We start from the raw sequence: 19978 nt of genomic DNA, 5'->3' as shown, positions 1-19978 counted from the left end.
TGATTTGTCCTTCGAAGGGCAGGATTGGCATCGTGTTCCTGAAAAATGTTTATCCTGCTGTGTAGCCATTCTTATAAAACTCTCAAACTAATACCAGGATAATGTGCAGTCAAGCATGACTCTACTTAAAAATACAAAACAATTAAATGAAAACTTGAAAAGTGAAGTTTGCTTGGTTTAGATAAAAATACTCTATAATAACCTTTACTGCATTGTTTAATAACTAGGATCAATATGGAATATTTCAACATTATTGAACTGAATTGCCTGTTTTTATTTTTGGGAGAGTTATTTTGAGTCAGAATTGAATAAAATCTTATCTGCAAGTGCAGTTAAAAATACGTGGATATCATTCAAAATCATGCCAGATGTCCTTACATGACTTTTCTCCAATGATCATGAAATAAAACAAATTGTACAACAATTGTGGGTCAGCACCAGAATATCACTTTATAGAACTACAAAATGTGGTACTGGAATTAGTACTTGTTAAATTGTATGAATGGTTTCATGGCAACCGACGACAAAGCCCATGTGAGCTTCCTGTTGCAGCTCAGAGTTACTGTGTTTCACCAGAACCATCCAGCTTTACAGGAGCAGGTTCACATTTGTTCATTTTTATAAGCCTGGGTCACAATCTTTTTCTTTTCTGCTTTCAGCCATATTAAACCAAACTTTAACACCATGACTGCAGAACCACAGAGATTTATATCCACATTCTCAGGTCATTTTATGGAACAGTAGGTATATACCCATATCTTCCTAAATACTGAACTTTCTCTTTAAGGCCCCATTGGAACTGATGGGAAGGCCTTTGCATATTGGTAAGCCATGTGGATCTATACATGATGATGGATTACACTGCAGCACTCTCGTCAGATCTCGTCTGTCCCTGTGTCCTCTGCTGCTCTCCTGTTCACACTCCTCTGCCGGTAACTTCTCAATGGGCTTGACAAGAAGTGATGGAAGCTGGTCCTTGAAAGCTAATTCGAATCAGAGGCATGATGTAATGATGCCTTGTTTTTAAATTGATGCTTTGGGAAAATATGCTGTTCTTAAAAACGATTTTTGGTGCTTTGTACCAATCTACCACCGGGAAACTGTTGTCCAATCAGCACAGCAGACGAAACACTGAGACTTTTGGGTTGCAGCAGTAGCTATTAGCCTGGAAATGATCAGCGATGGGTAGGTCTGTTCATGAGCTGGTTGTGTTTAAATTAGGCTGGCATTCTGAAACCAACCTATTACAGCAGCACTATTAGCTACAATGGAGTGGTATTTTCACATCGCCGCACATCGCACCCATTTACCAACTCTGCTCCCAGACTAATTTCTTTGGCAGCTCAATGGTGTCATATAGTTGCAGATGGACCAAGATGTATAACCATAATGAAACCGCTACATGGTTTTTATTTTCAGGATTAGAAAGCATGCTGGGATTGCACAACAACTTTTTAAAAACCAGACGACTATGTTTACCTTCACCTTTACTAAGTAGAAAATGTCTGGAGCCACTAAGTCTTCTTGACACTTGGCTAGGGGCAGGAAGTAAACCCATGTATAAATGAATGCTGTAATAAAAGTCTCTTGCTGTGAATTTAAAGAACCACATATTGGTTTATTTATTTCTTGTAACATATAAAAGAAAAACATCCAGGTTTCACTGGGAGGAAGTGATATTTTGCTTTCCATATTTATGAAAATATATATTGCACCATCATTCTTTTGTAAAATCCATTATAAGCACACATTCCACTCACATAATCCTTTTATATATCATTAGCTTTTGTTGCTCACATGTAACTGCAGGTAACAGATGCCTGGGTTTGCACCATATACTGGTTTATTTGATGGACAAAACCCTTTAATATCATCCAGATGTTTTTTATTTTTTATTAGCTCTGTATTACAATCACAAACACCAAAATTAACTCACGTTTGAATGAAACGGTGTTTGTAATGGATTTATATATAATAACTTTTCTTTTTATGTGTAATCACTGAGATACCGTATTTTCCAGACTATAAGCCTCTACTTTTTTCCCCACGCTTTGAACCATGAGGCCCTGTGCGGCTTTTCTGTACATTTTTCTTCAACCACCAGGGGGCTCTTTAGCAGGAAGTGAATCATTGGAAGTCAAAATTGGAAATCAAAGAAGAAAGTGCTGATTTTCATTTAGAACAAACATATGCTAGCAGCAGGCACGACGGAGAAATGTTTTCAAAATCATACCCCCTCATCATGGAAATGGCATGAAGTTCATATGATGCAGTTTTTAAGTTGAAGGCTATCGATCTGGCAGTACGGATTAATAGCAGCTGTACATAAACTCGGCATGAACGAATCCTTGGTTCGGCGTTGGAGACGCTGCGTCCTTGTGGAAAACCGAGAGCGGCGGAGATACCAGCGGCTTTTAGCCCGATGAGGCTTCCAGTTTTTTTTTTCTTTTTTTTTAAACTTTGTAAATGCAGCTTATGGTGAGGTGCGCTCCATAGTCCGGAAAATACGGTAAATGAAATTTTCAACAGTATTCTAATTTATGTGTAATGAATAATATAACAAGCCTCACTTACTTCGCACTGCAAGGAACGGAACGGAACCGAAGGGTTCCACCCGAACTGCAGCCCTGTTTGTGTAACTAAGGGCGGTGTTCTGTCAGATCAGCATACTTTGTCAGATAGTCATACGCTTAGCTCATACATGTATATGCTGTCATTACCATATGATTTTATTTCATCAACATAGAATCATGACGTAGATCATCATACACTTTATTAACAGCAGTATAGCATCCTGACTTAGCGGTTAAGTAGGTTAATGAGTTTTACACGGGCGTGTGTGGTAGTTGACTGCAGCTGCAGCCAGACCTGCTTTAAATACACTTTGAAACCACGACAACGCATGTATATTTATCTAGTTATCATATTATGTGATATTATAGACAATTTAATGACTTATTTTCGTCATAACTTGTTGCGTATGCTGAACTGACGACTGTGCTGACGGTCTGACTTCTTAATGCGCATGCGCGGGCATGCGTACTGACTGCATGTATGATATTCTGACAGCGTATGGCTATCTGACAGAACAGCGGCATCGAAGCTGTACCTGACGTCATTATTTTTGAAACTAAATGGTTTTGATGTAGCGGTCGAAGCCTTTTCCTCAGAGATGCGGCGGAAAACGTTCTCATTCCTCTTTGACCGATCTAGTTCATTCTGTGCTCGTTCATCAGGGAGTAAGCAGAGGAAAATAAAAAACCTCATCATGGGACCAGGTAACAGGAGAATACTGAGAGGAATTCATCGCAAATTAAAAATAATAATAATAAAAATATTACAAAGAGCACTTTTTACAAAATACAGTAAGAACAGTTTAGTGAGAACCAGGTAGAGCCGATCAACGGCTGACTCTAAACCAATCAGCTGCTTCTTGGCCGGCCCAATTGGAACCACAGCTCTTGCGGTTCCAAGGAGCCGGGTGGAACCGGGTCGGAAGTTCTAATGCAAACACGGTCGGCCCTACTTTGAACCCGTTCCGTTCCTTGCAGTGCGAAAACGGCTTGTGTGTGGTGTTACCACAAAGTATCAGTGAAAGAATTAAAGCAGCATTATTCCATTTGTTTCTTAGACAATGTGAAGAGATGCACGTTTTAAAAGAACATTATATACTACAATTATACGTTGCAGTTGAGCACAAGGTGCTGGTGGGATTAAGTTCATCTGCCAGCCTCTGCAATTTATTTTAAATTCAGCATGGTGTTTGTCCTTTGAGTCCCGATGAGTTTCCCGCTCTCTTTCTCTCTCCGCTTATCTCTCTCGCTCTCTGTGTACTCTCATTGTTCACGCCCTTGTCCCCTTTCTCCTAAAGCATAAATAAATTGCAGGGAGCGCTGCTTGCAATCCTCTGTGTCCTATCGCTGCCCTGCCTCACTTAGGTGCTGCCTTGTAAAATAAAATATTATGGAGCGGCAGGGCTAAATTACATTAGGCTGCAATGATAAATATGTTCCATAAACCTCCCAACATGTCACCTAAATGACAGAATTTGTTTAATATGACAAATGTGGACGCAGTGGTGGTTAAGTTGCTCGGGATGCGAGCCAGGCTTTCAGGTAGTGGAGTGGCATGTGTAGAACCGTAATGATGAGTGAGGCAGCTGGATGTGTGTGAGTAAAATCCCCTCCTTTCTCATGTTCAGGGCCAACCCCGTCTCTAGCACAGCAGCCCTCTGAATTATTTATCCCCTCAGCAGTACGACTACTTTTACTACTGCCACACAGCGGAGGAAAAAATGCTGCCTGCACCTCAAAGATCTTTTTCATAAACTTCATTTTCTTTCTTCTTTCAAATTAAGGCTTCTGGAAAAAAATACCCTTCATGATCCAGGCATCAAGTTTTCTTTTTTTGTTTGCTTCTGTTGTAACATAGAAGCTAAACTTTCAAATAATAGGCGTTGATTTGCTGAACAATAAGTCCAGATTGCACAAAGTAGCTTCTGTGAACTGTTAAAACTTGTAGGATAATTACTTTGCTAAATATTTTAATTTACTATTCACTACTTCCCACATTGTATCACGCCTGCTTGCTAAAACTATAATAACTAAGAGGCTTGTTATAACACCAGAAGTTTTTTGGGGTTTTTAGGAGTAGGAAAAAAGTAGTCACCAGATTTAATCCATGGCGACTGTTCAACAAATCACCAATTTCATACAAAAACACAAAAAACCTGCAATAAAAATGTGCAAAATCAAAATTAAATGGAACATAAAACAATACACATTAAAAATCACTGTATGGTAGAAGAAATTTAATAGAACCATGACATGTTGCTAGGAAACAAACATGTAATTATGACTCGATTTAGGTGTTTTGATAGCTTTATCTGTCAAATTTATTTTCACATATGATTTTGGTGGTATGGCTGTAAAGACAAACCCCTTCTTAAGCCTTTCCAAGCTTCTGCAAATCAATCGCTTGAGCAGACGATGTGCAGTCACATGAATGAAGCACTCATTACAAAATCAGACAGTGACAGCTTCCGCTATAATGGAGCACTGATTGAGCTGCGCCCCACTTCATACCAGACTGTTCTCCGTAGCAGAGGTGTAACGGCAGCAGGTGAACATCAAACTCCGTGTGCCGTCTTACTTTTTCCATAAGCTGCACTAAAAAAGAAGAGGCGGCTATCAACAGTGGCTGGAAAATGCTTTTTGAAAGAATATTGGTACGTTCCAGACCTTGATCAGAGGGTTTATTTTTGTGCTACAACGTCTGTAAGATTCCTGCTCTGCTCCCTCTGTGAAATAAACCAAGTTTTCTTCTACTTTAATTGCTGTTTAACCGGCAAATAAACTTGTTTGTAGCATTTGGAACATGGCACTGGAAATAAATGAGAACAACACTGAAGAAAATGATTAATTCACAATGACGAGCAGATTTTTTAAAAGTACAGAGACAAGTTCAAAGCTAAATGTATATATTTACGATGCATGCACGCATACTGTGTTTGTAGTTCTTTGTTTTAGCCGGGAGCTTGTTTAGCATCTAATTTGTTGGTGGTTGGTGTTAACAGCTGACCTTTCATCATGACAGCAGTAGCCATGTCATCTTTGACTTCTCCTCTGTAGGAGGCACAATACGGCAAACAGGCCAGGTCCTGCCATGTTTGCCCCCGCTCCTCCAGACGTTTGCGCACTCTGCTGCGAATGCTAATGAGACGGGTTTTGTTGGTCAGGAGGAATTTTAATTGGCAGCCAAGTTGCTCGTGCTCTTGCTTGCTCTTTTCTGGTGCTCTGACTTCTGGCTTGAATGGGAGGGAAGGTGATGTGATATTGGCAGCAAAAGAGTTTGACATTTTTAAAAATCAAACAGTCGAACCAGACAATTCTGAAGAGTGTATGCATCAAGCTAAATGTTAAGTGACCTAGCATTAGCTGCAGGCAGAGCGAGTGGAGGTGGAAGACGGGCTTGGTGTTCCCCACATGTTGCACTGACACAAAAACATCCATATGTCTCCACTGTTTGTCCTTCCTGTTTTCTCCTCTCTTCCATCTTCTCATCCTGGAAGCAGGTGGCTTTATGACTTTATTGATTCCATTTATTACAACCAAGGGTTTCACACGAATTTGCTATTTAAAAAAAATGGATATTACAGCTGTGATGCTGACAGTTCTTGAGAAAAAAGTCCTAGTCCAACAGATGAAGTCTTCTCATCTTAAGGGTGAAGACTTGAACCAAAACTTCTTTTGAATAATCCTACTGAGAAGCAGCATTTTGAACTGTTTGGCCCCTTCATTGAAAAATGTGTTGTGGCTGATTCTGATGCAAATTATTCATTTGACACTTTGGGGCTTGTATTGACCTAATTTATGCAGCAATATAGATTTTTTTTTTCTGTGACACCACCCAGAACAGCGTATTATGAAGAGTGGCATCACATTTATTGATGCTTGCCTCTGGGGAGATTTTCTTCACAATTCTAGGCTCGTTTGAAAACAGTTTCCTCTCCGACAGCTTTACTCGAGGTGGCGTCATCCGCTCCTGGAGGAAAAGGATGAATGCAAAGTAACTGAAATCTGCTCACAAGGTCTAATTAGTCTCCTTACCTCCAAGTCGCTGAACTGGAATCCAACTATTAAGGTGTTGTAAGATGAAGACCTGACCTTTGACCTTTGTCTGTTATCAGTGAGAATATGAAAAATGTTCCAGGAACAGCAATTTGCCATATGAAAGACATATGGAAACGTTGAGAATAGATGTTTTGGAGCCAATCTGGGCTTTGTTCACATGCTCATGTAAATGTGCAGCAGAGGAGAAAATGACTGCTAGGTAATTACCTTCAATAGTACAGGCTTTGACCAATTTGCCTGTGCGTGTTAATTGTGAAACCTCAGCTTCAGGAGATTTGAACAGCTGTGGTAATGAAATGTATCTGAGGGATCATTTAAAAACCCTTCACTGAAAAAGAGTTTGAGTAATTTGGTGGATGAAAATTATAAAAAAAAAAAAAAAAAAAACCTGACTGCTCCACAGACCAGTACTGTGCTTTCCACTCTATTTTCTTTCCCACAAAGCCACTAAAAAACCCTCCCAGATGAGTTATGGCTGCAGAGTGAATACATATTATCCACCCTCTTACCCTTTTTCCAAAGCCCCAAAAACCTGTGGCGTGTCATTTATTCTGTGCTTAGGCGTATCTGTCAGGAGCGCGTCTGTTTTGCAGAGGTGAACGCACCTCTAATGTGGCACTTCATATTCCTGAGATGCGCTGCACCTCTGTGGTGGCGCAGCATCCGCCACCAAATCAGTGAGGTCTGTAAAACCGTTGACGGAGGAAGAGCATGTAATGACTATCTTAAAACGCAGCAGACAAAGAGTTTAAGAAATGCTAATGGCTCTGCCCTTTGGTTCAATTACAAACCATAAAGCTTCGCCACTTGAAGTTCTCCTTTCTTGATTTTAATGTTCAAATTATCCAAAGCAATCACAGAAGTCTAAGGTACTTTATGAGTCATTTAAATCAATGTATGTCGTAACAAATGAACAAAATATCATTTGAAAAAGATTTTTTTAAAGATGCACTACTTGTGCTTTTAGTCAGCTGCTTAATAAACACGTTTTCTGTTATTATTTCAGGCTGTGCTTCTTTATTAGGCTGCATTAGCAGAGTGTTTTGCTTGAGACTGGAAGTAGTGAAAGGCAGTTTTGCTCTTTTGTTTAAATCACTGCTCAGGTTTAATTTCTCCACACCTGAGAGACAAATGCTGAAATGTTTCATTATGCTGTTGCCCGTTTACTGGTTCTGTCTGAAACAACCAGTACGTTGGTATAAAAATGATTTGTTTTTAGCTTTAATCCGGTTGCTTTTTATTGGTTTTGCATAATTGCCTTAAGAGAAGCACAACTCTTGATTTATAAGTTTACCGTTCCTCTCCTTTTGTATGTTTTATTTGGTCATCTGGTGATTATTATTCATGAGCTTAAGGGTCATAAATACACTCTCTCCCATATTTTTGCTTCTGTAGATCACACACATCTACCCACCCACACAAAAATATACTTCCCACCGCTGTGCAGTTTTACCTCCGTATATTATTCATAAATTCCTCTGGGTCATATGGTTGCTTGTGGTGAAACGGTGGTAAAAATACTTCAGAGGAAAAACAAGTATCCACTCACATTAACTCCAACACGGGTCTGACGAAGTGTTGCCAACGCTCACAGGAAGGCGGATGGTAAATATTTTCTGAGATCCAGCTGAATGATGGACTCTCTGCTCTTAAGTGTTTACCTTCTGACAGCTCTCTAGTTGTTTGACATTGCCGAGTGAGAGCTGTTCAGGTCTATTGTGTAATGAAATGAAGTGGCTCTCGGATAGACTGGGCATGTCTACTGACAAATAGGTGCTGTCAAATATTCAAAAGTGGAACTTAATCTCCTCAAAATGTGTATTTGTTGTTCCTAATTCTTTTTTTGTAACCAATTTAGCTTTTGTCATTTTGAAGATTTCTCCCTGTGCTTTTTGTTCCTGGCCGATGTTGTGATGTTTCTTTAATATCTTCACATAATGTTCTTTTCTAATTACACCATCTGCCAAGTCTTCACAATATATTGCAAGTTTATAGGACATTTTGGTCCTTTGGGAACCAAAAAGATAATTTTGTAGCTTCAATATGCAAAATGGTGTCTTCTACGGCCTTTTAAATGAAGAAAACTAAATTTCTGGGGGAAAAAAATCTCCACTTACAGTTGCATTATCAACAGATAATATTGGTTAAAATATTTCTTTTTTTTTTTTTTTTTTAAAGTTAATCACTGTTTTGTGTCAACATCCAAATAATTTCTTACAGTTTCTTTGCTTCTCCTGTCAGGTGTTCACCAGGTATGGAAAGTGCTACATGTTCAACGCAGCAGAGGAGGGGAAGACGCTGCGCACCACCATGAAAGGAGGGACGGGGAACGGCCTGGAGATCATGCTGGACATCCAGCAGGACGAGTACCTGCCCGTCTGGGGGGACACAGGTACGCTCACCAACACACAAACCTTTATTACTGACTCTGAGGACTGTGAGGAAAAATAAAGCTCCTACATTAGAGGCTACAACTTTTTTTTTAATTATTTTTGTTTGCTTTTTTCTCTGTTTTTTTTTCCTCATCTGTCATCAAATGCAAACTCTCAAAACTTTTTCCAATATTCAGTCTAGCTGTGAGGAAATTCAAAACTTTGTTTTATTTACTTATTTTCAGAAATAATTTATTTTGCGTAGGCAGAAGTTTTCAGTAAACTAAAATTTCACAGTTTTTGCTCTTGAGATGAAGAATCCAGAAGATTTTTTTTTCTGACATTTTGATTGCCTTTTGGGTTTTTTCTGTCCTTTGCTCTTTATCTGAGTACATTGTGGGTGTGATGAGTGTCCATCTCATGCTGCAATTCACATTTTTCCACATGACTCAGCCTTTTCTTTACACACTATCAGCTTAGACTCATTTTTGTCATCATTCTTCCTATTGAATTTAAGTCCAATGACCTTATATAAGACATTTATACATTTATAATCTCTCATTTCAGAGCAAAGTACATTAAATGGTGCAAATCTATTAAACCTTTTTATTTCCTGACAGAGAATCTCTTGGCAGGTCATCTGGATTATTTCTGCTTCTTTTTATAGTCTTTTTAGGGACACTTGGCCTGAAGTAATGAGAGTAGAAAGCAAGTAAAACATGAAAATGAAGTAAAGAATAGTTTTACTTCCAAACTGCTTTTCCAATACAATGAGTTCAGTATTTTTACTTGCCTTGTAAGAATCCAGGGCTGTCTGGGACTGAAGCATGGCAGATAAAGCAGAGTCGCTTTATCTGGCACATCTAAAGCAAGTCATCTTCATGCATTTCAGGTATTTTCTAACACTGAACAATTTGGGATCGTGTAAAAAGTTATTCAAATATTAGAAAATTGAGAAAATACAAATTATTTTTCAATAATTTCTATCATTAAGAATGATTCAGTCCAGTTTTTATAAATCTTAAGAATTTTAGATAAAGACCTGTTCAACACATTCCTTAAAAGCTGTAAAAAGCAAACTAACTTCCTGTTGGTCAGTCTCAGTCAAGTGAGTTGAAAGGCGATGACAGTGATATACAGCCAGCTACCTAAAATGTTCCTTTGACCTTTTTTATGCAATAAAGTGATTTTGTTGCATGTTAGCAGGGCCAACTGGTGGCTTTCCATACTTTTGGAAGATGTTACAAAAATATATTTTTAAATTAATCTCCAGAGGAAGCAGCATCTAAAACGTCTGACTTTAGGACCTGCGATAGGCGTCTGTGTGCTGAGTTTGAACATAGTAAGTCTTTGGAGTGAATTAAAGTATGATCTGGTTGAGGTTGTTCTGTGACCTCTGGCATTATTGTAGGAAATGGGTAATTGATTATCGCAGTTTTATTTCTTCTTGTTTCTTTCTTTGCTGTTCTGCTGGTCAAAGTTGAGCTTAGCAAAGCCAAAGAGAGAAGTACAAATATGGACGTCTATTAATCAAGACAACTTTAAGAGGAAGTCTGGCATTTGGGAGATGATTTAAAACCTTTGCACAGTACCGTCATTTGACGACATTCAGTTTAAAACTCTAAACAGAAAGTAGAAGCTCTGGCATAATGAGCTTAATCAGAATCAAAAGGGAGGTTTGGTAAGAGACCCACGTCACATAACACGAGGCCTGATCACCATCTTGACAGATGGATGCAGTCATTTTTTATTTTTTATTTTTTGGGTTGTTGTGAAATTTTTGCAAAGTGTTTTTCTTTTTCTTCTGCTTCTGGAGCTCTACCGCTGTGATTCTTTTTTTTTTTTTTCATGGGTACATCTGTTGATTTCTAATCAAAATAGAGGAGCCTCTGGACATCTCAAAATATAATGCTAGAAAAGGCTAACATCATTCGCCAGAAATGTTTCTGAAAAGGTTAAGAGCTTCTCCCGACTCACATTAGGCTGTTTGTTGTGTTAAATCCTTGAAATATCCTATTCTTTCCTTTTATTTTTTCAAAACATTTCTATTCAAAATCACAGTTAGGTATTTCAAACTAAGCCATGAAACTCCTTCTTTAAACTCCAGAGAGAAGTGAGCAAGCCTTTAATAGAAGCTGGATTTTCCATCAGCTCAGAAAACTTTGTAGTTTTAATTTCTATCAGAAAACTTTCTGGCCTGTAAATGTAGAATATTAAGTGTTTGGGTCTTTAATTTATCTCGTTTGTCTTTGTATTTCTCACTAATTGCATCATTACTATATAGACATGAGTGTAATTAACTAAAAATAATCATTGCTCATGTGTGGATTATTTGACTGGTTTATGCATCTTAAGTTTGATAAATATCTAGACCTTCTTAAATGTGTGATAAAGAATGCTCACTGGAGAAAAAAACATCGCTCAGACAGATTTTGATATATTATGTGATTAACTGGGGGAATAATTGAGACTGATTATTTATGTAGATTACTATTTTTTGCTGTTGCACATCAATCTGCTTCATGGGGCTTAAAGCATAAATATTCCCATAAATGCTGCCATCTATTCTGAAATCAGTGAATAACAGAACTGCATTTCAGCCACAAGGAGAAACAAAAAGTACATGGATATCTGTTTGTTTTGACTCAAAAACCAAATCAGTTTTCCTTTTATATCCTGCATTTCGACGAGTCTGAACTTATCTTGGTGTAACTTGTTGAACTTCAGCCACCACCTGAACAGCATGCAGAAGACTCTCTCTGCAGGTTCCCGGGTTATGTGTCCTTTTTTGTTCCTCTTGGGGTTTAATTAGCTTGTTTAAGGTAATTCAGTCTCAGCAGGAAGTGCACTGCCTCCCGAGCTGCAGCAGGTCTCTGCTCTGCGCTGAAAGGCAGGTCGCACTTTTAAAGAGACCCATTATCCATCTCCTTCCAGTGGTTTCCGTTTTTCCTTCCCTTTCAGTCACAACCCACTCTTCCCTCCTGCTGCTGTTTTATTGTACATCAGCCAAAGACCAGCAGTTAGTCTGCGTGGTTCTAATAATGCACCGTTTCATGCAGGAACCTACATGTCCACAATAATACGCCTCAGTTTATCATCATGGCCAAACATTATAAGAAATATTGAATGTTGGTTTGTTGCTTGGACACCAAGCACATTTCAAATAAAGCTTGTGTCTTGCACAGATGGCTTTTATCTTCAATAAATTTATAATTTTACCCTGTAGGACTTTAAAATAAAAGAAACAAATCATCCAAGGAGACAGAATTAAAAGAAATAGCCACAATTTCTTTTTTTTTTTTTTTGTTTTTTTTTTGTAAAGTGAGCGTACAGGCTGAAAAACAGTTGACCTCTGCTGCATTAAATGAAACATTTTCTTTAAAAGTCTATTAAAATTTAGGTTTAAAAAACTGTTTTTACTTATAAATTATATAATTCTGTTTCTTGAGTGGTTGTTTCTCATTCATAGTCTTTGCTAAAAGCTGTTTGTAAGTCCAACTTAACAAAATTATCCATGTGTAGAATAACAATGAAAATTTAAATAAAATATAACAAAATAGCATAATAAATTCAGAAAATTGCTTTAACTATGCAAACAGATGATGTTGCATAAATTTCAATTTTTTTAAACATTTTCTTCCTTAACAGATTTATTTGTGTTTCTTTTGGGGTTTTTTAAAGAATATGGTATATATATATATATATATATATATATATATATATATATATATAGATTAATCACACCTTTTTGCATTACAAAAGTCTTAAATCTCATTACACAGAAGTGGTTGTAATATGGTCTGGGATCATTTTGGTAGTTGCTAGTAGTGTGAAGTCTTCTGGAAAATAGTGTTTTAGTAACTTGAATTTAATTTATTTAGACAAATATTTATAGAAGCTGTTATTTGGTAAAAGTCTTGTCACCAACTGGAGATTAGAAACCAATAAAAATAAAGAATCTGGATTCTTTTACACCAAGACAACGGTGACTTCTGGCTTGTATCCTTTTACGAAAACACTTGGGGAAAGGGGAAGTTTGTCCTTTCAAAGAGAACTCATAAAACACTTTTAGTGTTTGAACATGTGGGAATAAACGAGAAGCAGAAATCATCAGTAGAAAGGTGCTAAAAGCTTCAAAGAAGCTGAAAAAATCAAAATAAGGCTGTCCTTTTTCACAAGTGTTCCTAAACCAAATATTACTGCCATAATTTTAAACTGCATGTGCCACCACCTTAATATTTTCTTCAAATATTTTGTCAGCAAAACAACAATTTATTCAAACTCTAGGTAAAGACTCTATATTGTGTGGATGAGTGCAACATTGAGAGCACAGAGGTGCATTTCAGTATAATTAGATATAAAGGTGATAATAGCTTTCTGATGACAGGGTGATGAATGGGCCTTCCTGGGTCTGCCATCAACAGCATACAAATATGAGCATTTACAGAGTAGGATGAATATTTTCCAGACATACTCCCCAGACATGCTCATGTTTAGCTTTATGTGAGCATTTAGCAGGCTGGTATGTTTAAATTCAACATGAATGCTTCAAAATGTTCCCCCTCTTTTAAAGGACATGTGAACAAACCACTGTCTGACTGACTTTGAGATTTGATTCTATAACAGATGAACATTGCTTCTTTCTTAATCCCACATATCTCAATTTTATTGCATAGCAAATTTGAAACCGCCCTTGAAAATGTGCAATTTCAGAACTCTAAAGCAGATAACTGAATCTTCTTCATGCACCGTTTCTTATTTTCACGACGTTGTTGAAGGACAGATGAAGAGAGAGATTTTTTCAGAGATTCTTCTCTCTTTGTGGAAGTCTTGTTACATGGTTTTAAATCTTACACTTTTACTCTTTATGTTCTGCAAATGGGATTTCATTTATAGCATTTTCCATTAAAGGTTCCCTTTTTTTTAAACCCAATTCTGACTTTTTGTCAAATCAGATTTTTTTTTCACACTTCCAAATATATGCGACCTGTATGTGTTCTCCAGTGTGAACAGGCGAACGTTGTACCAATCTTAGATCCTATGTTTTCATGAGCTGTAAGTGAAAAATCATCATCATCATCATTATTATTCTTATCAGAGAAAAAGGCTTGAGACATCTGTCAGTGTTGAATTAATACGTATGTTATGTTTGACTTAGTTAATTGAGTTTCTGGCATAAATGAACTTCTTCAACATCCAATTTATTAAATATGGCTGTATACTTTTCTAATGTTATTTAGTCTGTGAGCAGAATAGTAAACATGATCTTTGATGTATTTTTAATGCAGTTTAGTTAAAGTGAGGTAAATGTATGCTTTGATGTATAAACATTTATTTACTTTTGAGGATTTTAGTGACTGATTGTAGATTTCCTGTTTTCCTTAAGGTCGTAGCAGCCAATGGCAGCTTTTGTCCAAATCCAATTTCCCTTACAGTGTTCAGCACAACAAACTCATCTGTTTAAACCTTTTGGAAATTAGACAGTTTAATAAACAAACACAGATCAGAAAGGACAAAATTTCTGCAAGTGCCTCAATAAAAATAATAAATCTAGCCAAAAAAAACAAAGAAAAAAAAACGAATTATGCTGCAAATCCTATGAAATTCAAAATAAACTGCAGAAAAGAACATTTAGAGACAGAAAGGAGTTTGAGTTTCCATTTTGATGCATTTCCAGAAGAGAAAAAAAAAAACTTTTGTATTTGGTGTGGAAATTGATTTTTGTATCAGACGTGTAATCTTGCAATCTAAAAATCTTCTGTTTATTAAACTGTATGTTTTATGCTTTTGTTGCTTTTTCACTTTTCATCAAACTTGGTGTTTATTGTCAAGTAGAGGTCCAATCAGACCACCAGCAATCTCCTTGGTCAGTTCTGATGCATGGTTGGCAGGAGAGATGCGCTTTTTGCTGAAGATCAATAGACATGTCTTTCATTTTGTGCTAGATTTAAAATGACTGGTTTGTCAAACAACCAACAGCACGTCCAGTCTTTGTAAAAAACAGCATTGCTTTGCAGGAAGAAGCTCCTGTAATTTTAAATATATTTAAATAGATGACTGAGTTTTGATTGAAATAAGAAAAATATGCTTTAACATCACACAAAAAACCTACAGAATCCGCCAAGCTTAAATTTTTTCAGTTTAAAACACAAACAGGAAGCTGCAGAAACCTAAAGACTTGTTATCCCAGGTTCTGGTTGCGCCTCTAACTTAATTCCTGCTTCTTTTATGGCTGAATCATTGTGAGTGTGAACCCTCTGACCACGCATGTCTGTCTAATCAGAGGAGCTATCTTTGAAGCCTGCTTCAGATATAACAAACATCATTACTCATGATTCCTTGTAGACGGCCTGACTGCAACACAAACACAGCAACCTTTAACACAAACATAGCGACATTATCAAAGAGCTGTGCGGAAATAAAAATAATAAATGTCCTTGTGCCTGCTAGTAGGCAAAGAGATCAATATCTTATGTAAGGAGAGTTTTTCTGAGCACTGCCATAGAAGAATAAATTGTAATATTGTTTCTAATTAAGCAAGATTAATCTAGATCAGGATTGTACTGAAAATATATGATGTAAAACTGTTGGTTATAGTTGAGTAACTCCTGATTAAAGTAACTATGAAGAAAGATTTCTTAATAAATCTAATAGCTCCCATTTTGGAAACACACATTCTTTGTTTTAAGTAGTTGAGGACTCAAAACAGCCTCCTTGTATTAATCCCCACAAGAAGCACTTTTCATTTTATTTAATTGCCTCTAACTTTTTGCTGTCTATCATCAGCTCTTTAAAGTATTTATTTATGTTCAGGTTCATGGTGACTACCTTCTCTTTTCTACCTTTTCATCATCACAAAAACATCAACATGTTCAATGTGTTTGTGACTAATTGCACTTTATATAAATTTTCTGCCTTTTCATCTCTTTTAAGTGTTTGAAAAGTTGGCTCAAAGTTGGAATGTGAAGTCATTTTTTTTTATCCTAAAACGAGGTTAAAAGGTCTTTTATTTGTAATGCCATCTATCATTTACAAGATGTTTGCTTTCAGCTTTATTACATTAAGATAAACTCATACTGACTTAGAAATTACACACATATTTGCTTATATACAGGCAAGGATTTGAAGTGATCCTTTATGTTTACATATAAATGGTATGTGATGCTATTTCTCTTGAACTGTCTCATTGATTTCTGCATTGCAGGAGAGATTTAGACGTATCTCTTGGTTTCTGTTGGTTGTTCTGTGCCTGTGTTGTGTGTCTGTATGTACATGTATGGTTCTTAGAACATTCCACTTCAACTTCCTGTTTTAGTTTTATCAGGGAACTTTTTTAACTGTGGGGTTTTTTATGAAATGTAAGTCCAACCAGCGTCAGCTGCAGACCTCTGTCTTGCCCGAGCCATAATTTGAGCGAACACCAGCAATGTGTGCACTGATTGTGTCTCTAAACTTTGGGCCAGATGGTGAATACTAAGTGCTCACATGCCGTAATGCAGTTGCATAATAATGAGGTCTTCAATAAAATTGCAATAAATTTCTAGCCACAACGAAGACGCAATATTCAGAGAGAAAATGACAGCTGGATTATTAATACATGCTCTGTGAGCTTTGCCATTCCAGGTACTACAATCTTTGTCAGGTGTGGGTGTCAAGAGCAAACAAAATCAAACATATTATTGACATGGATATATTACTCTGTCAAATATTAGATCCAAGCAGTTGTTTGCCTTTGCATTATTGCACATACTATTATTGCAGTGACAAGTGAGATTTAATATTTTGACATCCTTACAGCAAACATGCATAGCAATGTTTTAATGACTTTATAGTTGGATTAAAGTAACTTTGATGTGTTTCCTGCATCACCTTTAACATGCCTTTGTAATCTAATGAGTTACAGTACTGGGACTTGGTTTGCTTAGAGAAACATAAATCAAGTCCTCATAATATGACTACATATAGATTTATGTCTCCTAAATGTAAGGGACACGCAATGTCCCATCTTCCTATTCTCTTCTCTCTGAAAACTCAGAAAAGGTCTGTTTGATCCATTTATCAATTCCTTGGTATGAAACCATCATGCTCCTGCCACATCAGCCTCTGCAGATGTTTGATTAATGTGTGTATCACAGTGGGCTGATGCCTTCGTCCGTCTGTATTTGCGCTGCATCGATTTCGAGCGGGCTGGTCCTACTCGGAGACTTCCATGTCTTGGTCATAGAGCTCTCTGAGGTGTTGGGCTGATCAGCTGATGGGGAAAAGCCCTGATTGAATGTCAGTGCACTCACAACTGACTTTGAGCACATTATTGATTTCTGCAAATGCTGCTCATTCTTTGTCTGCAAATGTTGTGACTTCTTTGGTCTGTACATCTGTGTGCGTGCGTGTTGAAGAGCTCCAAATGGAGGCATAGAGGCGCTTTCATCTGAGTTAGTACCAAGCCTTATTCTGCACCTGTGTTTGATGTCACAACAAATAGGATGTCTGAGTGTGTGTTTTTTTTCCCCCTATCTCAGAGACAATCTCAAAAGCCAGAGGCTTAGAGTCAGAACCCCCAGAATATATTGCTAAAAGGTTGTTTCTGAAATGAAAATTGGATTTTGATGCATTTGCATTCAAACAGTTGAGCTGAGTTAGTTTGTTTTGCCTTTCCATTTCTCCGTCTTTCTTGCAGAGGACACGGCGTTCGAGGCGGGCGTGCGGGTGCAGATCCACAGCCAGGCGGAGCCCCCATTTGTTCACGAACTTGGCTTTGGCGTGGCCCCTGGCTTCCAGACCTTCGTGGCCACTCAGGAGCAGAGGGTGGGTACCCCATCATTATCATCATCATCACTCTTTTTGTGCACTTTCCCCACCTCTACTCCACACATTGGGCTTATCCCTTAGAGATAATGTGATGAATAACCTGCCATAACGGGCATGATTAGATTCTGTGCATCCAGGTTTATGTGTGAGGGAGGAATGATGGGTTTTTTCTTGTTCTGCCTTTGGGCCTTTAGGTGACCTCTTCGGTCTCCTGGTGACTGTTGACAGATGAGTGATGAACTTGTCCCTATTGTTTCCAGCTATGACCTTTCTGGTAGAGTTGCTCTCAAGCCAATCTAAGCTTTACTCAATCATACTAAACATTAATCCGTCACATTAAGCTGCAGGGTCTACAGATGTACACAGCCAATGCTAGTTAATGTTTTCTCTCCGTTGCTGTTCTTCTACTTCAGACGGCTGTTTATCAAAGCTCTTCACTGAAGTTCAAGTAGCCCATTCACATCTCAGGATGAATCTGTTTATTCTGCCCCCCGTCAGACTTGCCTAACGCAGTTATGAAGTGTTTTGTAACACTGACAAGAAGCAGAAACTTAAACAGACAAATGTTGATTGAATGCTAACAGGGAATTGACCCTGATAAAAAAAATAACATTCAAAATATAGCCTCACTCCATAAAAATATGAAAACATTGTTCCAGCTGGAGATACAAACAGTACACAGTTAGGTGATAGAGAAAAAGCTGAAGTACTGTGCGATGAGTATTTTCAATAGTTAGGAACTTTAAGGCAGAGTTTAGGGTTGAAATATCACCATTTAGTCTAACTTTGTTTTTAATGAGTATTTATTTTCTAACTTTGTTTTTTCAGTGTCATTTCTGATGCCCACCTTAACGTTATAACACTTGAAGTTCATAAAAATGACTCCACGACACTTTGAATTTGACTCCAGTGGGTTTGAGTCTTTGTAATTTCTACGCAAAAATAATACCCATGTTCCTGTCCTAAATTTCTGTGACTTTAAGGGGAGTACTGGCATTTATTTTTTCTACTTAAAGCACCACTGTCTTCTCAGCATTCTTTTTCTCAGGCTGGCATTTGCATAATGCCAACCTGCTACATGTTAACTTTGTTTTCATTGTGCTTTTATATGCAGTTTTTAAAGAGCTGTGTGTAAGCTGACAACTAGATTACACATTTTAAAAAACAGAAACCACATATTCGTTTTAGGCAGAACGAATATGCTGCTTCTCTTTTCATCAACGGTCTACGAAATTGAAACATCACTGTAGCGATGTAGTTTTATTAAAACACTTTTTTTTAAAGCTGTGTTTTACTTTGTCTTTAACTGATAATTTCACATCTATATGAAGCAATGCTGCACATCAGTTAAAGTCTTTAATAGTCATCTGTGAAACGGAATAGAGTTCATGTAAAAGTGTCCATCTTTGGGATTTTGTACATGTTTCTCCTATTTCAGAAGGCAAATAAACATATTTCAGATTACGATTGTGAAACTACTGGCTGTTGTGCAAGAAAAGATAACTGAGTCGGTGCTAATCACTGCTTCGTCTAGGTTATTTCACAACATTTAAGCTAATTAGATTCACACCTGTGTGAATATTTTTTAGGGTAAAACCTGAAGCTCACTACTTGCTGGTGTGAATCATAGTGAAATCCAAACAAATCTGGAACAACATAAAACTTTTTATTCATTTTTTTTTAATTTTGTGAAATTCATTTAACAGAAACTGCTTTGCTTAGGGAGTTCAGTGACACCATGATGGCCAAAGATACAGAAATGTATTGTTTTAGTCTTGTAAATTGAAATAGACCTTATAATGTGGTCGATATCTCTATCTGTTTCTGTTTTCTAAAGCTTTTTGGGATTTTTATTGGTGAAATGCATTGTTTAGCTAAAATCTACCACTTAACGCACTGTTATCAACATCGAAACAAAACTTTACTAAAGTAGCCTGAAAGGCCACACTGAGAAGAATAATCAATTTCTCTAAAAGGTATTACAATTATTGTGTTGATCCTAAATGACCTAAACTGGGAAGATTTACTTTAATGTCAGACAATAAGGAAGAAAACGTTATCTATCTTAATAATTACGTAAATATCTGATTTAACTGTACATACATTGGCACAATCATTCAACCACAGCCTTATTTGTTTTATTGCCATCAAAATGTTGATGGCATA

At 37.2% G+C, this 19978-nt stretch overlaps 1 protein-coding gene across 2 annotated transcripts in view; it reads left to right on the top strand.

The window, feature by feature from the left end:
* Positions 1–1896: 1896 nt before the first annotated feature.
* The window catches only part of asic2 (acid sensing ion channel subunit 2), a 37095-nt gene continuing 19013 nt past the window's right edge, over positions 1897–19978 (top strand). Inside the window, exons 1-3 of one of the 2 annotated variants that reach the window (XM_088007723.1) lie at positions 1897–2509; positions 8874–9024; positions 17682–17809. In XM_088007723.1, coding sequence (XP_087863849.1) covers positions 8901–9024; positions 17682–17809 — 252 coding nt within the window. In that variant the 5' untranslated portion in view covers positions 1897–2509; positions 8874–8900. Of the gene's footprint in view, positions 2510–8141; positions 9025–17681; positions 17810–19978 lie in introns of those variants that run through there. The other variant, XM_014994685.2, reaches the window with a different exon arrangement.

This window comes from Poecilia mexicana, unplaced genomic scaffold (assembly GCF_051168715.1).
Source record: "Poecilia mexicana isolate PSO_F unplaced genomic scaffold, ASM5116871v1 scaffold_8, whole genome shotgun sequence".
NCBI lineage: Eukaryota > Metazoa > Chordata > Actinopteri > Cyprinodontiformes > Poeciliidae > Poecilia > Poecilia mexicana.
This window is presented reverse-complemented; position numbering and strand designations above follow the sequence as displayed.